Source organism: Lemur catta, chromosome 7 (genome assembly GCF_020740605.2).
Source record: "Lemur catta isolate mLemCat1 chromosome 7, mLemCat1.pri, whole genome shotgun sequence".
NCBI lineage: Eukaryota > Metazoa > Chordata > Mammalia > Primates > Lemuridae > Lemur > Lemur catta.
Window position 1 is genome coordinate 41,183,233 of NC_059134.1, and position 19,790 is coordinate 41,203,022.

Below are 19,790 nucleotides of genomic sequence, written 5' to 3' on the forward strand. Positions count from 1 at the left end.
TGAAACCAAATCTAGCTTTGCAGATTTGAGAGCTACCACCGAATGTTGATGTCTACCACACATGGGAAAGAAGAACAGAGCATGCACGACAGGTTTCTACCATCCCTTCAAGGTGATGGCATTGGTATTTATACATTATAAAGATTTTAAAAATATTTTCTCAAAATTCTTCAGTGAACAGAAAGAATCAGAAAACTGTCTTCCTAATGTCTGTGAATTTCCACTCCTACCAAGCACTATCAGGAAATGTAGCAGCTGACTCTGGGTTAGAGAGTCCCAAAGGAATATGACAAACGGCGATTCTTCCAGAAAAGGAAATTCAGATGCACAAGAAATGAGCCGGTTGCTGTTAGGATGTGTCCCTCCTGTTTCATTCACATTGAACCGAACTAAATGGGACAGATTCGGTTGCACTTACAGTTTGGTGAAATCTTGCTGGTTTCCACGGAGTCACTGCTAGAGGATGCTTCATTGTCGCTAAGAGTGACAGATGTAGGCTATATTGGGCAAAAAAAATTTTTGTTCAAATTTAAGATGGTAATTCACAAACCTAAAAGTTATCACAAGAACAGTACCATATCATTAGATTATCATGAATTAGAAAAACAAAATGTTAACAGATAAAACCCTTGAGCAATGAGAAGAAAGTACCCATTCTGGAAGAAAGGATAAGGACAAGCTATAGTTTTCCCCACTCATCAAACTTTGACTTTAGTACCAGCTGTAAGCCAGATACAGCGTTAGGGCCTGGGGGTGGAAAGAGATGTGATTCTTGTGCTCAGGGAGGTCATCAGACGGAACATGGCACCAATGCACAGGGACCTCATGCTTCCATGGCTCATGGACATGACAGTAAATTGAGCCCAGAGGACCTGGGTCACCAGCTCAGATGATGACTCTCGCTGAATAAACCAGGCCAAAATTAGTTCATAACATAGGCAGAGAGAACCATTAGCATTTTCTCTTTTCACAATAACTACTTCTCTTCATTCAAGAAGTTACCGTATCTTGGCCTGCTAAAAAATGAACAATGTCAAGGGAAGACCACTTCACAAGCATTAAGGCCTAATGTCCACAAACTACTCATTTGAATGCTGTTTGGTCTAAGCGAGATTGCTCCAAATTCCAAAATTCCTAAAATATGTAATTGTAACTTCACTCCCAAGTTGTTTATTTGCAGGTCAAGTCTATAGTTGCCTAAGTTCAGCAAGGAGCCTAGGGGTTGCTCATGAAACAGTAGTTGACTCTAAACCAGATCTGTGTTTGAAATTGCTTATTTTTATATACTAATTATCGAGACAAATCACATTTGATTACTTGCCATATAATGGTATGAAGGTATCTCACTTTTTACCAGGCAATTTAAAACTAAATCAAGTAATTAAAACTCTGAAAGTAGAAGAGAATGACACTTGCCTGCAATCCTCAGTCCTCTTTACTGGCTAATATACCTACATGAACATCTTATCTTACTCAGATAAGATCCCTAGAAGGAAAAAATAGGAGAAACCTCGAAAAGACTCAAAGATGAGAGAAAAGTTAATGCACTACACTTCCCAAAACAGAGAGGAGGATACACATGCAGAGGAAGGCCCTGTCCAGGCGGGAGAAAGAGGTAGGAGGGAATGAAACCATGGCTGCTAAGCCGCTACACACCGACGGCGAGACCTGGGTGCGCCCCACTTCCGTGGCACTGGGGCTGCGGGCGATGCCTCGTGCCCTCACGCGGGCCCGTCCACTCATGTTCCCCCGTGAGCCCGGCATGGTTGCAAGAGCTACAAAGTCTCAAGTAGGGTATTTTTATCTTTGGCTACAGATGGCGAGGCTGTGACGGGGAAGCGGAGGGTTTCCAGCCTCCCCCCTTTCTGTGCAAGGGCTGGAAACACCACCCAGAGTCGCGTAGGCGGAGGGGGCGCGTGGGCGGAGGGGGCGCGTGGGTGGAGGGGCGCACTGCAGCGGTGGGCGTGGGGGGGGAGGGAGCACGTGGCCCAGGCACGTGACCCTTTTCTTCCAACCACCCCTCCACCCCCAAATTTGCCATTATCCAACTTTCTAGGTTTTGTCAATCTTCTGTGTCAGGTGGCATCACATTTAATTTTTTCAGCTTGTATTTTCTGCTCACTAGTGTGGGTAAGCACTTCTTCATGCGTTCAGACACACACACACACACACACACACACATACAATAGTTTTGTAGTTTTCCATTCCGTGAATTGCCTGTTCACATCCATTGCCCATTTTAAAAGATGAGGTTCTTATCTTTTTCTTTGTGATTTGGAAGAACCTTTTTTTTTTTCTTAAATATTGCAAATATTCATTTCCAGTCTATCACCTGTTAATTTAACTATGAAGTGCTTTATCTAACCAAAATCCTAAATTTTGATGTCCTCAGTCCAGCAATTTTTTTAATTTTATGATTTTTACTTTTTGGGTCTTTTTAAAAGAAAATTTTCCCTGCCCTAAGTTTACAAGGACAAGGACATTATATGACATTTTCTCTTATTAACTTTGTAAGTTTACTGTTCACATTAAATATCTTCTATACTTCAGGAGTTTGCACACATAAAATACATATGTATTTATGTATATAGGAGATTGGGGAACCAACTTTATCTCCATATAGTGAGCCATTTTTCCTTAGCATCATCTGTTAAATGGTATACACTTTCTCTAATGGTTTGTGAAGCCACCCCCAACAAATGATAGGTTCCCATATATACACATATCTGGTCTGTGCCTTCCATTCTAACCTCCTTATATATGTCTTTTCTACAATAAGACTTTACCACTTTTTATTATTATTTCTTTGTATTATTCATAAAATCTGATGGGATGAGTCTTTACTCTTTTATTTTTTTCCCAACTGATATATATATTCACAAACTTTATTCTTCCATATAAATTTTAAAATCAGTCTTTCAAGTTTCTTTAAAAATTCTCCTTAAATTTCAATAGCATTGTATTGAATATATAAGTCAATTTAGGAAGAACTTTCATCTTCACAATATTAGATTTTTCCATTTATCCAAGTTTCTCTTTGTATCCTTTAGCAGGGTATTAATTTTTTTAACAAAAGTCTCATGTGTTGTTTAATTTTAAAAATTTTATAGTTTTTGTTACTAAAATTTTTCCATTTATTCAAGTTTCTCTTTGTATCCTTTAAGAGAGTATTGATTTTTTTTTATAAAAGTCTCATGTGCTGTTTAATTTTTGAAAATTTTATAGTTTTTGTTACTATTGTGAACTGTATCTTGTTTTCATTATATTTCATAATTGGTAGTTACTAGTAATTGGTAATTATTAGTGTAGACACAGGATATTAGTTTTTGTAAAGTTGCTATTGTTTATCAAGCTTGCTGAACTCCTTGGTTCTTATAGGTTGTCTTTTTATTTCATTGAATTTGTATGTAGATAATCATGTCATCTACAAACAATGACAGTTTTGTCTCATTCCTTATTATTATTCTTATTATTTGTTTTTCTTACCATGTTGGTCAAATTTTTCAAAACAATGTTGAAGGTGACTATGATAGTTGGAATTTTTGTTTTCTTCCTGATTTTAAAGTGTCTATCTCTAAAATGTCTCCATTTTGTTTGATGTTTGCTGTCAATATCAGGTTTATAGTCCTTATCATTTTAAGGAAGCTTCCTTCTATTCCTAGTTTTCAAAGATTATTATAATCATAAATGTGTGGAGAACCTTATTAAATACTACTCTGGAGCTATTGAAAAGCTTGTGCCGAGGTTATGAGGACACACCTACAGGCTGTTTATCAAAGGGTTATTTGGGGTGGCAGGGAGTTAGAGGCAGCCTATGTGTCTACCAGAAGGGGCAATGGGTAGGTAAAATGTCATAGAATTCCACATGGAGTGGAATACTAGGCTAACATTCAGGAATAATGACTATAGATACATTCACCAACATGAATAGATCTTAAGCACGTTGTGTTAAATGAAAAAGTAAAAACAAAAAGAGATCTTTGGTATGACAAAGTATCACATGTTAATTTTCAAAACATTAGAGACACTCATATATGGATATGTACTAATTTTTCAAGTAAACATATACTCATATATCCAAGAATATACAACAGACGCAATAGATTGAACACCTATGTAAGGGAAGAGAACAGGAATGTGAGTGGGGACACAAAATGAAAGCAAAAAAACGATACGATACAATATAGAATTTGCACAGATCCATGAAAATCACATACAATGAATGGAAGAATATGATTAATTCAATTTTCTGTACTTGAGGTCCTAAAATTAAAAAAATATAATAGCTAATGCTTACTGAATACCTACAGTATGCCAGGCTTTGTGAAAGACATTATCACCTCGGTTTTATAAATAAGGAAATTGAAGCTTAGAAAAACCGACTTGCTCAGGTTTTGTGGCAGAGCTGGGATTCCAGTCCAAGTCTGTCTTGTAAAGCCCACACTAGATCCATTCATCTACTCTCCTCCCTCCAAGCAGGTGATCTTCCTTACTTTAGATACAGCCCCTTAGTGGAGGAAAAAAGCCCAAATCCTGTGTATTAGGCCATGCTCTGCCTTCTGTTTATTCTGCATCAGAATACCCTTTTATCAGGTTCTCTTGGGAAACCATTAACCCTGACTGCTGGCAAGTGCAAGAGGTAATGATAGCCTTGGGCAGGGATGGCTAGCCTTGAACTTGGTTCAGCAAAGCCACTCTGATGATTAATAATACATTTCTTTGAAAATGAATGAGTCTGCAAGTTGCAGGTGATCATAAACTGCTATGTTAAAAAGGAGGGACAAGTGGTAGGCAAAATCTGAACAAGGAATCTAGTTTTGAAAATCTGGGCTTTTTTTTCTGAATATAAGAAGAATTTTTATCCCATGTTTTCTAAATCTACCATCTCCTGGTCCTATTATACATTCTTTTCTATGTAACTTGCTTTCATGTGATAGCATGATAGAGTGACAAGAAAGGCTGAGAAAACATGTAAGTGACTTCAAACAGTCAAAACCTTTCAATTTTCCAAATACTGACATAAAATCAAAAATATCAATGATTTCCAATAATTATCTTCATTTTTCAACTCTCTGCCATGACTATTATAATAACTGATGTACAAACAATCAGTAACATTGTGCCCTCCACATATGACTTTTTAAATGCACTTCTCTCTTCCTTGTAGTGGAGAGGCAGTACAGTGTGGTTGCAATACACAAGGGCTTTAGTGTCAGGCAGGCCAGAGTTTGCATCCCAACTCCATTGCTTACTGGCTTTCTGACCCAGGAAATTTACTTAATCTCATTTAGCCTCAGTTTCTTTAACTACAAAATGGAGACGAAGACAGGCCAGGATTTCTCAACCTCAGCACTATCCACATTTTGGGCTGGATAATTCTCTATTGTGGGGGACTGCCCTATGCATTATAGGAGGTTTAGCAGCATCTCTGACCTGTACTCACTAGATGCCAGTAATACCTCCTCTAACTGTGACAGCTAAAAATGCCTCTAGATGTGGCCAAATGTCCCCTGGAGGGCAATCACCCCTGGTTGAAAACCATTTATGTATGGCTATCCCCCAGGGCTATTATGAGAATTAAGTGAAATACCAACAAGAGTGCTTAGTGCAGTGTTTGCCATACAATAAAAATTGCATAATTAATTATTATTATAAAAATATGTGATGGACAAATTTTATAAAAAACAAATTTGATACAATTTTTGCAATATGTCATACTTTTGAACTTGTGTCAGATCATTTCGTGTGTATGTACTGACTCATGATACTGTTATTCGTGGATGCATCTTGCTTTGCACTACCCTTCACATTTTCTTTGGTCCACCTTTTAACTCCAGCCGTTGCTATGGCAATCAACTGTGCACAGGGTAACCTGATAGCACCTCACCTCAACTGAACCCTACATCTCTCACTTCTGTCCCAGGCCTTCTCTGCTGCCAAAGGGTACCCACTGGACCATTCTGACACAGAAGCAAACATCAAAGTGTGAGAGTTAACACCTCATGGGGCAACCCTTGGGCAAAGGAGTGGGAGATTGTGGATAAATACTCCCTCTTCCATCCCCTGGGAAGGCAATTCTGTGGTGCATTCTATGGCTGCATAAAAGTTCCCTGATGGGATCAAGTACTAGACACCACAGTGGCGATGGGCTTAATTATACATCCTTAGGTTGACTTTCATCCTTCCCTATTTCACTCTTCCCAGTGCTTCTCTCCTGTTCCTTGCAATCACCTCCCAAAATAAACTACCTGCATGCAAGCCCTTATCTCAGGTTCTGTTTTGGAGGAAACCTAGGCTAGCATAGTTCAGTAAGAGAATACAATATTCACTAGAAAACATATTTCGTGCGCACTGTAGAATAATGCCCAAGCATTAATATCAATGAATTATCAATGAATTTTATCAACGAGAATAAGCACAACTCAAGGATTTGTACACACCCAGGCTACAAGTCAGCTGTAAAAATCAGTTTTTCAGTTTTTCAGTCCTGTGGCTGTAACTCAACTTTTTTGATGATTTTTATTAGGCAAACCCTGTACATAATGATAACTACAAGTGCAGACATGTTCACATCAGCTAACTTGTTTATTCAATATCCATGGTTCCTACTAATACAAAATTAATTCCCTTGGCACAGGTGTAGATGGTTGAACATCTGTAGAATTTGTGCATAAGTGATGTTATCTTCATTGGGACTTATTTCAGTAATACTTACTGAATTAATCTTCAACAGTCTCATTTTTTTAATTTTTTATTTTGAATTACATCACATTTACAGAAAAGTTGCAAGAATAGCTTAAAGAATGCCCATCAGCCTTTTACTAAGATTCATCAGTTAACATTTTGCCATACTTACCTTATTATTTTCTCTTTATATTCATTTACATACATTTTCTGATCCATTTACAAAGAAGTTGTGGACATCATGCCCTTTGACCCCTAAATATTTTAGTGTGAACAGCAGATCCTCAAATAATGTCATTTCATTATGATGTTGACGAGAAAACAAATCAATTCTTGGGCTGGGCCACTGGAGTTTGCACATCCTCCCCATGTCTGCATGGGTTTTCTCGGGTACTCCGGTTTCCTCCCACATCCCAAAACTGTGCGTGTTAAGTTCATTGGTATGTCTAAATGGTCCCAGTCTGGGCGACTGTGGGTATTTGTGTGCGTGTGTCCTGAGATGGAGTGGCGTCCTGTACAGGATGGGTTCCCATCTTGGCCCTGAGCTGCAGGGATAGGTTCTGGCCTTGACCCTGAACTGTAATGATTGGGTAAATAATTATCATGCTTGTTTTTATTAATATTTCTTAAATATATGCATAGTTCACATTTCAATGTTTAATATTAGAAGTGTTTGGGGTCTTTATTCAGAAGTTTGGTGATGTTTTTGTGACCAGAAATATGGCATAGGAACTCAATTCTTGTTTGTATTAATTAGCGTATAGTAAAATTGGTTTCATTATACATAATTTTGCTTAAAGTCCCAGTTTTCAAGAACCTATCAGGGTGTTAATGAAGACTTATTGTATTTTTTAAGAACAAGAATATTTTTCCATTCCCTTATACAACCATGGCACAATTATCCAAATTAGGAGATTTAATGTGGATAAAATACTACTGTCTAATAGTTAAATTTTACCAATTGTCCTCAAATGTCCTATCAAGCAAATTTTTTTTCTAGTCCAGAATATGAGTAGATCAGGATAATGCATTGCATTTAGTTGTCATGCCCTCTTTATCTTCTTTAATCTGTAACAAGAACAGTCTTTTTTTCCCCAACAAATTGTGAGAAATACATTACTGAGATGTCCAGAGAAATCAAAATTCCCATTAAATATTAGATGTTAACTGCTTATTAACCACTGTGATGAAAATCTTTCCAAAATGCATCAACCATTCCCTTGACCCACTGTGTTCCAGAAAGTATTCAAGATGCTACATATGTATAAGATAAAATAAAGGGAAAATGATTACAATGGAGAGCTTTTCTATTCCCTAGTTCCTCTCCTGGTTCCCTAGCCAGTAAGTTTGCACTTTCCTCACACAAGCACCCTCTTTCCCTGAGAAACTGTTATCCACCCCCAGCAGGAAGCCCCATTCCACTAACCCTAAGGTGGCATTTTTTTTTTTTTTTTTGAGACAGAGTCTCGCTCTGTTGCCTGGGCTAGAGTGAGTGCTGTGGCATCAGCCTAGCTCACAGCAACCTCAAACTCCTGGGCTTAAGCGATCCTCCTGCCTCAGCCTCCCTAGTAGCTGGGACTACAGGCATGCGCCACTACACCCGGCTAATTTTTTCTATATATATTTTTAGTTGGCCAGATAATTTGTTTCTATTTTTTAGTAGAGACGGGGTCTCGCTCTTGCTCAGGCTGGTCTCGAGCTCCTGACCTTGAGCGATCCACCCGCCTCAGCCTCCCAGAGTGCTAGGATTACAGGCGTGAGCCACCACGCCTGGCCCCTTAGGGTGGCATTTTGATTCTCCTCAGACATAAGCATTTTCCTTTGCCAGCTCCTTCTTCAATTAAAAGAAAAAATTGTAGTCATATCTTACAACTTATGTAACAGGCACTAGGAACAAATTTCAATGACCCCTATATTTTTTTTAACCCTCTCCCTCTCATGTTTTAGATTCTCAGGCCAGTAGGGCTTAATGACCTTTCTCAGTTGTTTCTCAGAAATGACAGAATTTCTGGAAGACAAAGGAGTAGAGAGATTCTGAAAATCCCTAGGCAGACTTCCTGAGGCCATAACTCACCATCCTGCAAAACCTGCCCCCAATGCAGTGGCCACTAGTTAGTTTCACCATGACCTGCTGCAGTGCACAGTGGCCCCTCCTTAAAAAGCCCATGACCTATCTCCATTAGTTGGGGAAGACAGATTTGAGACCCGATTCCAAGTTCTCCTAACAGATATCTTTGGTAACAAAAAAATCCCTTTCTTCCTTGGTGTCCTCATTGTCTCAATAATTGGATCTTTGTATGGTGAGCAACTGGACCTAGACCAAACCCCCCCTGCAGTTTTGAGAACACTTAGATGGTGCAAAGATGAATATATTAATATTATATACTAAAACATTTTCTTCTATCTAAATTTTTTTTTCTCTTTTGATTTTAAAAGAAATTAAAACATTTTCATGGACCCCGAAATCATTGTGGGCCCTATGCATTCTGCCTAACGGGTATGTTGGTCCTTCTCTCACCCCCATACACATTGCTCCCGCGTGCAGAAGGTGGGGTGAGGGAGGATCCCTGGCCCTGTAACATCAGTGATCAAGGGTAGACATGGGTCCTTTGCAGTAGTCCCTTATGTGTGAGCTGCAGACATATCCACTTATTCTATTTAATTATGGAACTTGTTAGAGTAGTACATGTACCTCTCCCAAGGACAAGCAACATATAAAGGAGGGGTAGGGATTGGTACTGCCTAAACTCACCCTGGGAAAGGAAATACCTCGTTAATGAGCAAGGTTCCTCCCCCTTCCCTCTGAGTCAGCACTTCCCTCATCGTGTAGAGTTGCCTTGGTGTCTTTCCAGCTCTACCTGGGGGCCTATCAAAATAAAAAACAAAGTTATATTCTCTCAACATTCCCTGCTTGCTTTGTTACCCCAAGGAAATGATCTAAATTTATGACTACAGTAAGGACCTGATTAAAGCTTTTGATTTTCTGAGTCCTGGTGGTTGGGCTGGAGGGCTATCTTTCATTAGCAACCATATAACATAAGGGAGTATTACCAGGAGTCTATAACAAACTGGCCTAAGATCTCCAAATTTAAAAGCTAGGGACCTCAATCTGAAAAATTGGGAACAGTATTCTTGCTGTGTGTCCACTGGACTCAGCCCTACTAATTCCCTGTTGAGCTCCTGCCTCAAATAACTAGGCCCCCAATATGCCCCATTGTCAGACTTGATGACCAAAGTGAAGTCTTCCCAAATGGAGTTATGATAGCTGAGATTTCTCAAGGTGATAGAATTTAAATTTAGTAAGATCCTGAGTAACTGGTTCTGACCTTGTTTTTAGCTGAACAGTGTGGTAATACATGTGGCTTAATCATTGAAGGGGAAATTCCTGAGAGGGGTGGGTGAGGGGGGTCAGTGAGTGACTCAGCTCCAACAGGACTGCTCTGTTCCACTCTGTTTCACATATTGGGGGTTCTACATAAACTTTCATTTGAAAATTAGGTTCTTTCCTAAAAAAAAAAAAAAAAAATCAGAGGTTTGAAAGCTACCAATGTAGTCTTTTTTCTTACTTTTAGGCAAGAACCTACTTAAACAATTCTAAACAGAAGCACAAAGACTTAGGATGGCAGTCTTCCATCCACCTGAACTCAAGGCAGTGTACAGTGGGGAACAGTAGCCTCGGAGTCCAAGAGACGCAGTATCAACCTTAGTTCCGCAGCAATGATCTTAGCTCTGAAATGGGGATAATTCCTGCCTTATCTATGGCTGCATAACATAACCCCAAACTCCACAACGATAAACGTTTATTATCTCACAGATTCTGTGAGTCAGGAATCCAGGTGTGGCTCAGCTAGGGGCCTCTGGCTCAAGGTCTGTCATGAGTTTGCAGTTAAGATGTCAGCCAGGCCTAGGGTCTCGCCTAAAGGCTCAAACTGGGGAGAATCGTTTCCAAGCTCACTTGTATGGTTGGCAAGGACTCAGTTCTCAGCATGCTGTTGGACTGAGGGCCTCAGAGGCCTCCCTCAGTTTCCTCCCACAGGGCAGTTCACATCACATCAGTTGGCTTCTTTCAGAGTGAGAAAACTAGAGAGCGAGAAAGGATCCGCCAAGACAAAAAGCCAGTCTTTCTATAACCTAATCTCAGGAGCTTCAGCCTTTCACTTCTCCCATATTCTATTAATTACAAGTGAGTCCCTAAATGAAAACCAAACTTGAGGGGAGATTACAGGAGGGGCATGGATTCTAGGAGGCAGGGACCATTGGCTGCCTACCACAATGCCTTTAATCGCAGGGTAAAAAACAGAAAACATATATGTAAAGCATCCCGCATATAGCAGGTGCTTAATAAATAACACATATTAGTGAACTAAAACTTCTGGCAAAGAATCCTAATTTAAAAGCCACAAATCTGTATCTCCCTAAGAAGATCTGATAAAGTATCTAAAGGTGGTTGTGCTTAATTAATATTTCAGAATAAGTTTCAGCTAATGGAACAGAGATTTCTAAAATGTTTACTTAACATATGAGACCAAGAAAATCATAGGGTAAGGGCAGGTTTTCCTAGTTGCTAGGAGAGCAAAATCCCTATAGAGATTAGTCATTTTGAAGGTGATGCTTAATAATGACATTTATTTTTAACTATAGCATTAGTGAAAACAGGTAAAGTGTTGAGATCAGAATCTGTAGCACTTGTATATTTCAGAAACGAAGAACATTAAGAAGACTTAGTTTTTGATAAAGACTTAGTTTGTGATGTTCATTCCTAAAATGTAATCCTCTCACTACTCTGAAGCTCCTAATTAGAGTTTAAATTCTGGATTCTACGTATGATCTAATACATTTATCAAGTGTTGAGATTATTTCTCCACAAGTCTGTTTCCCCAACAAGGGAAGCACATGTCCAACAAAATATAAACTTTTGAGTGCAGAGTCCTTGCCTTAGTTCTATTTTCATCCCCAAGTCCCAGCAAAGTGCTTGCAAATAGAAGCTACTCAAGAAATGTTTTGTTAAATGTTGATGAATAGTCCCATTTCTCCCCCTCCTAAAAATAATTCAGATTAAGATGCTTAGTACTCATGATCTAATGAGGCATTCTTTTAGTATATTAGTTGTGATTCAGTAATTTTTAAAAACATTAATTCAAAGATCTCAAAATGGATCCATCATAAAAATTTAAATCTTTAAAATTGACTGAAATAGTTTGATAATAAAGTTCTACAGGAAACTAATAAGGGTATTGTTACTTAGTCCTGTACATTTTTTCCTCTGTTGTCCTTTCTTTAAAAGAGTAAGTTGGTGATTATTGCTATATGACAATAGATTTCTTTAGAAGTAGATACTGAATACAGATGAAATATGCTGACCAGGAATGAAAAAAACAGCAGTAAGTGTGATTTTTTCAAGATGAAAAAAGAAGTATTCATAAGAGCTCAAGAATCTTTTGTAATGAATCAATAGATGGTTTTAGATTTCTTCTGAAATGTTAGTTTATTCCTTAAGTTCCTGACTTTCCTTGTTAGTGAGTTCAGACTTCCTGATTTCACTCCCTGTTTGCCAACAGATGCTGCATTTCAAGCTGGAACAAAGGTTTCTTTTCTGCAATGCGGCAGAGAACGGTGAATTGTAACCTATTCCCTCATTCTCCGTGCATATGTTCCTCATTTATCCTACCTGTTTTGTTTTCCGTTAACCCTTATCTTCCCTCTGTTTTCTTTGGTCTCCTTCCCTCCCCCTTTCTGCTCTATCTGATCTTCTTACTTTCTCTTCAAACACTTTATACTCATTGACTCCCATGTCTTTCTTTTTTCTCTTCAGTCCCCATCTATATTCACCACCTGCTCCATTTTATAATGCACTTTTCTTCTCACTCATTCATTATTGAATCCTCTTTTCTTGCCAGCCCTGCTCCTATCCTGAGCTGGCCATCATCATTTTTCAGTCTATACTAAAATGGGCATGTCACTCTGTGCGTGTGTGTGTTGGAGGAAGGTAGGAAGGAAAGAAGAGAAAATAGTGTTTATTACAACTTTATATTTTCCCCTTTCAATAATTGGAGCATCAGCTGTTAAGAACACCTGCCTCTTCTGCCGTCTGCCCACCGTCATGTTCCCAGTCTTGATTCTGTCTTTTGAAAATGGCATTATTTGATTTAGTGAAGAGGAGCTAGAGACAGTACATAGAGGGCATCAGAGCACTTGGTAAAATAAGCCAGACTGAGAGAAAGGAGCATACACCATAATACTTACGCCCTTGGAGATGAATCACCAGGGGAAGGTGAAGAATCCAGACACAAAAGAGCAAAAGGACAAGCTGAGCTAGACCTGGTGCAACACAGAAGAGGCAAAACCATCACATTGCAATTCCCAATCTAGAACTAGTGAACGTACAGAAACTGCTGCCAGCAAGGAAATATCCTGTGTCATGGGTTATGGTTGAATACACATCAGTGCATGGAGGGTATAAATTATAAACAAGGAGTCATTTTCCATCTCATTACTTTAATCAGTTTGTTAAAAAATCGGAACACATGTACATAAATACTTGATTTGTTAAAAGAATGTGTAGCATAAAAGCCCCTGAGACATAGCCAAGAATGACTTGAAATGTATAATGCAATTATTTACCAAACTAATTACTAAAGATTTGGCTCCTCCCCCTGATATCTGAGGCATGTGATGCGTTAAGAAAATATATATGTATACTGTATATGTGTATATATATATTTTTAAAGCTAAATCAGATTCTTTCTCTGGTGCCTAATTTACTGCTCTTGTACATTAAGTCGGTTCCAGATGGTAAGGAAGGCACACTGGGAAGTGAATTAGCTCTTTAAGCCCTAGGGTGCCAGTTAGTAGAATGACAGCAAGTGGAACAAGAAGGTCCCAAGAGATGATTTTGTCCAACCCTTTCATTTTGCAGTATAAGTCACAGAGACTCCAAGGTGTTGTGGTTTGCACAAGCATGGCTGGTTCTGCCACTACATCTGTAACCTCAGGCAAGTCCTTCAGTGAGTCGGGACCTTGGCTCCTTCCTGTGTAAAATGGACTGGAAGAAATCACAGCTAACATTCTCCAGGTGCTTCCTAGGTGCCAGGCAATATACTGAGTACTTTCAGTGTCTTGTCTAACCCTCTCAACACCTCCATAAATTATATATGATTACCTTTAATTAGAGATGAGACTATTAAAACACAAAAAGCTAAAATAATTTTCCCAAGATCAAACAATTAGGAAATGTTGCAAAGCTGGTCTAGGAACCCAAGAATATCTGCCTCTAGAATTCTTAAATTCCAATTCTTTAATCCCTTCTAAGAAACCCCCACCAGGTAATTTCCCAAATTCCTTACATCTCCAAAAGTCTAGAGCAGAGTAGGCAAACTATGGCCCATGGGCCAAATCCAGCCACCCCATCTGTTTATCTGTGGTCTCTGTGTGCTTTTGCTCTCCAGCAGCGGAGCTGAGTTGGGGGCGACAGACTGAAAAGCCTGAAAAGCCTGAAATATTTAGTCTCTCTGGCCCCACACAGAAAAAGTTTGCTAACTTTTGGCCTAGGGCCCTGAAAATTTAGAGCATCCTGTAAGCGTATAGCAATTTACAATGTACAAAGTACCTTGCCATACATCATCACATTTAATCCTAGTTTTGCAGGGGCATTCACACATTATAAAGGAGGAAGCTAAAACTCAAGAGAGTTTAAGTAACTTGCCTAATCAAGGCCATGGAGGCAGAAAGTTGAAGAGCCACATGCCTAAGTTCTGACTCCAAACTGCATGCTCTTTCCATGAAGCTACCCTGTCTCCCCTAAATTACTACCAGGGAAGAATTTGGAAAGTGGAAAGAACCTGTGAATACTGACAGCAAGTCAGACTGTCTTCTGATGCAAATATCATTCCAGGTACACTCATGTAATTAGAGTTATCAAGTGCTAAAAATTAAATTAAATTTGTAATAAATTTGAAAGAAAAGCTTATGCCTTAAAAGACAGCATGACAGTCACAGGAAATACATTTTGAAATATACACAATGCATTCATATGCATTTTTGTATTATGTTAAATTTGAACCTACTCAATTTAGAATATGAGAAATAACATAAATGAGTAATTGCCACATTTCTCTTGCTCTTTGATGAGATTAACCTAAAAATTTTCCCATACTAAAAACTTGCACATGAATAAAAATGCAATTACACTTTCTCATGCTAACCATTTAATAGATATATGGTTAGTTTTAAATGTACTTAATAATAGATACTAATTTAACTATATAGCTTTACCAAAACAAAATTCTTTTCAAGGAAAGTATAGTTGCTTCTTCCTACTCTGCAAATTCAAGCTTAATCTAAATGGTAATGATGATTCTTGAAATATGGCTTAGCTTTAGGGATTCATTTGAAATACACAGTATGAGGCACCTTCCTTTTTATTTCAGATTTATTGTATAATATTCCTTGAGATTTAATTTTAGGCATATAAATGGATATGAGGATATTCTGAAATCGCTGCAAAGAAGGAAAAAATATGTATGTACATCTCATCAATTGGGTGCCTGCTAGGTGTTAGTCACCTTCACTTCTTTCCTGAAACGCTCACAATGAACTGTGAAGTATTTTCCTCCCTCATTTTACAGATGAGGAAGCAGAGGCTCAGGGTTATTATTAATTTGCCAGTCATGTAGCTGGAATTCAAATCTAAACTAGATTACCTTCACAACCTAAACTGTCTCTCACTGCCCCATGCAGATTCCCAGTAAGACCAAGATCACTGGCAAATATCTCATAAAAAATCATTCTAAGAACAGAACTTTTCTTTTATCTTAATTGGATGGCTGGGACTTTGTAATTCTAATTCTGCCCACACTGTAACACTTTAATGAGGAAATTTTATCCACAGCTTTTGTTTATAATTTCTCCTTTTAAGGAAAAGAGAAAATTGAAGCACCTAGATTTAAGTAAGTTTTTCAAGTGTGTCTGCAACAATGCACATAGAGTTAAAACTTGCTTTATGACTTAGCTAATTGTACTGATCAAATGCAAAATTACTGTTTACAGCAGAATCCTGCATAAAACTAATCTCGGACCCTACCCACAATAACTAGTCACTGTGGATTCCTATAATAAATTGAGGAGAAAACTCTTATTATTTCAGGCTTTAAATCAACTGGCTTATCATTGATTTGTGGCATCACTAAGAATTGTCACTTTAATCAAATTGCCAATTGTTTATCGGTCACTATTTACTTTTTGGCAGTGGTGGATTGTAAGAACCCTAAAGACAAGGACCTTGCCTTATGCATTTTTCTATTTTCCCCAGGGTTCCAAGCCACATGTTTGGCACAGAGGAGGCACTCAGTGACACCTGTTGAATATGCTGCTCATTCAACAACTTGTCAAGTCAATGCATGTATCTTTAAGATCAGTCCCACAGCCCGTCTCAGGCACTAGAAATGTGAGGATATGCTGGACTACTATGTGGGAGGGGAGCCTGCTGGCACCAGACAGAACTGCAGATTTAGCTTTTAACAAGAGACGAGTAAGTTAATTGTAGGCACTAATTTAGTTTTATTCCCTAAGATCTAAACATTTAACTAAAAAGTGACAGAGAGAAACAAATACTGCCACTAACAGACACCACAAAACTTTTTTTCCTCTGACATGATTCCACAATGCAGTATAACCTATTTCACTGTTCTGCAGACAGGTAATGCCAGCAGCCCTGAAGGACTGACATTCCAGTCTAAATTTTGGGTCCAGTAAAGACATGTAATAGATAATTTTGTGGAAGTGACATTGTGGCTTCCTTCTTCTGTTTGCAAACACAGGTTGGTTTTCTGGCAAGAGGGGAGAAGCTTGCTTCTGCTTTATTTTCATCTCTGTAAGTCTTAATGTGCTTTAAAAAAAAATCCAGGTTACAGAAAAACATAAAGACAGAAGAAATAAATTAGGAGATGAGTATTCACATTGTAAAGGGAGTCTCCATAGGGTTCCATTAAATACTAAACTTCCTAGGTCACGGAATTTGGGATTTGATTTAAATGCAGTTTTGCAGGGACACATTTATGTGTAAGTGAGGTAAACCCATAAGTTCATCTTAACTCTCCTCCAACGACAATCCAGCATCTTGTTTCCATTCATAGGGCAGGGGCACAAATTGTACTTGTTAAGGAAGTCAATGGCTTTTTGGACCACCCTCCTCACCTTTCTCCGGACCCAAGGCTTTGAGAAATCCAAACAACAGAAAAAGACCCATTTGTGGGCACAGTCCTTCAACTACTGGCAGGCAACAAGGCTCTTTCTAAAACCACGGTTTGCTTCACCTTGGTCCAGGGAAATGTGAGTCAAGGAGCAGTGTGTTTGAGATTTGGAGGCTGCGCAGGCCACAAATACTACCTGTGGCGGACAAGGAAATTCAAAGAAACCGCCTCAATGGCTTTTTGTAGCTAAGCTAGTTCTTCATCTCCGCACTGGGCACAAGGTGCGGAAGGGCCCGGTTCTTCACCCCTGAATGATGGCCATCAACAGCAGAGGGAACCCAACTGCTTGTCGTGCAAAACTGAATAATATTAATTGGTAAATCACCTTTTTCCTATAGAGCAAAAACGGGTGTTTGGAGAACTTAGTCCCATTATTTGGCAGTCAAGGAGATGCACAGTAAAAAAAAAAAAAAAAAAAGGCCACATCTTGGCCTCCCTGGGTCGCTGCCGGAGAAGGGCAGCTTCACCGTTCAAACCAGCTGGCCAGGTTGCGTATGCTCTTGGGCCGGTCCCCAGCCATCTGCACGGCCTGGCAGGCCCGGCACCAAGGCTCGTCCCAGAAGGAGGTGATGTGCACGGCGTAGCTCCGGCGCCAGCTGAAGTAGCGGCGATAGACCGCCGGGTTGCGGTCCAGGAAGAGCAGATAGGCGGCCAGGGAAGCGGCACTAGGGAAGTCGTCCACGTGGATGAAGGCGCTGCGGGGCACGAAGCGCTCGTAGTTGGCACGGTCTGGGCCCAACACCACCGGCACCGCCCCGGCGAGCAACGAGTTGCGCCAGAGCTTCTCCGTGATGTAATCCAGGTGCTGCGAGTTCTCAAACGCCAGGTAGAATTTGTAGCGGGCCACTGTGTGCAGGAGCCCGCTGTCGGGCACCGGCTGCCCTGGCCCGCCCCGGCCGAACACGTCCACGGATATGTGCTGGCTCAGCTGGTGGTAGTAGCGGACCCGGGCCTGGCGCTCGTCCCAGTGGCTCACCACCCAGGCCACCAGCCCGCGTTTCCGGGCCAGCGGTGGGACCAGGCCTAAGGGCTGGTCGCCGGGGTGGCTCCTGGTGTAGAGGTAGCCATAAGGCACGAAGACATCCGAGTCGGCCCGGTAGGAGAGCGTCCAGTTGAAGAGGTCACCGGCCAGGCTGTGCAGTCCCGGGGAGTGGGAGGGCGACTCAAAGTTCATCCACACCCAGCGTTGGCCCGGGGGTCTGGGGCCCGCCGTCGCCACAGCTTTCGCCGCCGCCACCGCTTCCTCCTCGTCGTCTAAAACGCGCAGCTCCAGCTCCTCTGCGATGCGCACCTGGGCACCCCAGGGCGGGGGCCAGTCGGGGGGTCCCTTCACGAGGTCACGGTGGTGGAAAAGCACAGCCTGAGCCTCTCCGTAGGCCGCGCGGTCGGTGAGCAGGCGGCAGCCACTGATGTTGAAGCGCAGCCGGCAGTCGGGGGGCTGCCTCGTGGCACCGCCGTGCCCCCCAAAGGGCTCCCACCACAGCAGCACGCCCACCGGCCGCGACGGGGCGGGGGATCCCCAGGGCAGCGGCGGCAGCTGCTCCCAGCAGGCGTAGGCGAACAGCGCGGTACACAGCAGGCCGGCGGCCGCCAGCGCCCAGGCGGTCCACGGCAGCCCCCGGCCTCTGCGCCGCCCGCCCGCCACCGAGCCCCACGGCGCCCCCATGGCGCGCGCAGGCAGAGCCGCCGCCGCCGCCGCCCGCCGCGCGTCCGCGGGCGTGGAAGGACGGCACCGGCTTTCATACTGCCGCTGCGGCTCCAGCCGTCTCTGCCACTCGCCGCAGGCCCGGGAGCGGGAGGGGGCGGTCTGGGAATCCCAAGGCCGCGGGCCGGCTCCCCTCCTCCTGAGTCCCGGGCAGGGCGCGCCGCCAGAGCGAGGGGAGCCGGCCAGGCAGCCCAGCCGGGCGCCGCCCGCCCCTCCCTTCCGCGATGCCCCGGGCCAGCTCGGCCCGGCCCCGGGCGTCTCTTGCTGCGTCCCCACCCGCGCCCCACCCCCGCCGGTGCTCCCGGGCTCCCCGGCCGCGCCCCACAAGCGCCTCATCCGCTACTCAGGATCCCGTCTCAACGGGTCCGAGGCATCTCCGCGCGCGCCCCGCGCCCGGCTGTAGCTCACGGTGGCCCGATCCTTCTCCTTCCAGAACGAAGGCCCAGTTCATCCCTGGGCGCGCGCAGGGTACTCGGGACCCTCCAAAAGCCGCTGCCGCGCGAGAGCAGGCGCGGGCACGGACGGAGGGCGGACCCGAGGCCTGGCAGAGCCGCCCCGCAGGACCGAGGATCCGAGTCCGCTTCCGGCCGCACCGCCCTGCTACCCGCCAGCGACGCCCGCCGGGGGGAGGCAGGCCGAGAGGCCGCGGGAACGTGCGAGCAGGGGCGCGGCCACCGCGTCGCTGCCCAGGACCCCGTGGCCCGCCGAGACCCGGGAATCATCCCACCGCGGCGTGGCCGACGGAGGTTGTGCATTGTGTGAAACTAAGTTTTCAAGAACATTCCCTTTGCCTACAGCCCCAGCAGAGGGTAAAGAGGAACAAAATGTTTTCTGAGCAATGGTAATTAACACGTTCTTTCCTTTGCTCCCTGCGGAATATTTCTGACTACTGCCTGGTAGCATTCCTTGTACTAAGCGCCTAGGACTCATAAACCAAAGATAAAGATGTGGTGCCTGAGGCCCTTGTCTTCAAGGAATTTACTGCCTATTTAGTGAGATGAATGAACATCGCTATTAATTTTACTAAGCACTTAAGAAACAATTTCTCCACTCATGAAGGCTATGCAAAATACCCTGAGCTAGAAAATGATGGCTAAGATAAATGTAGCACCCAAGATTAGGGTATAGAGACTGAGTATCACACTGGCTTCTTC

General features: G+C 42.3%; 2 protein-coding genes across 2 annotated transcripts in view; both read right to left on the reverse strand.

Moving 5' to 3' along the window:
- Positions 1-1,743, reverse strand: part of PIWIL4 (piwi like RNA-mediated gene silencing 4) — a 39,943-nt gene extending 38,200 nt beyond the window's left edge. The window contains exons 1-2 of the mRNA XM_045557100.1: positions 1,657-1,743; positions 419-497 (exon numbers count right to left, since the gene is read on the reverse strand). Coding sequence (XP_045413056.1) covers positions 419-497; positions 1,657-1,743 — 166 coding nt within the window. The remainder of the gene's footprint in view (positions 1-418; positions 498-1,656) is intronic.
- Positions 1,744-14,921: 13,178 nt separating this feature from the next.
- FUT4 (fucosyltransferase 4) lies at positions 14,922-18,972 on the reverse strand. The gene is given in 3 exon segments (XM_045556931.1): positions 14,922-18,770; positions 18,773-18,882; positions 18,884-18,972. Coding segments are annotated over 3 exon segments (1,575 nt in total). The 3' UTR covers positions 14,922-17,394.
- Between the last annotated feature and the right edge of the window lie 818 nt (positions 18,973-19,790).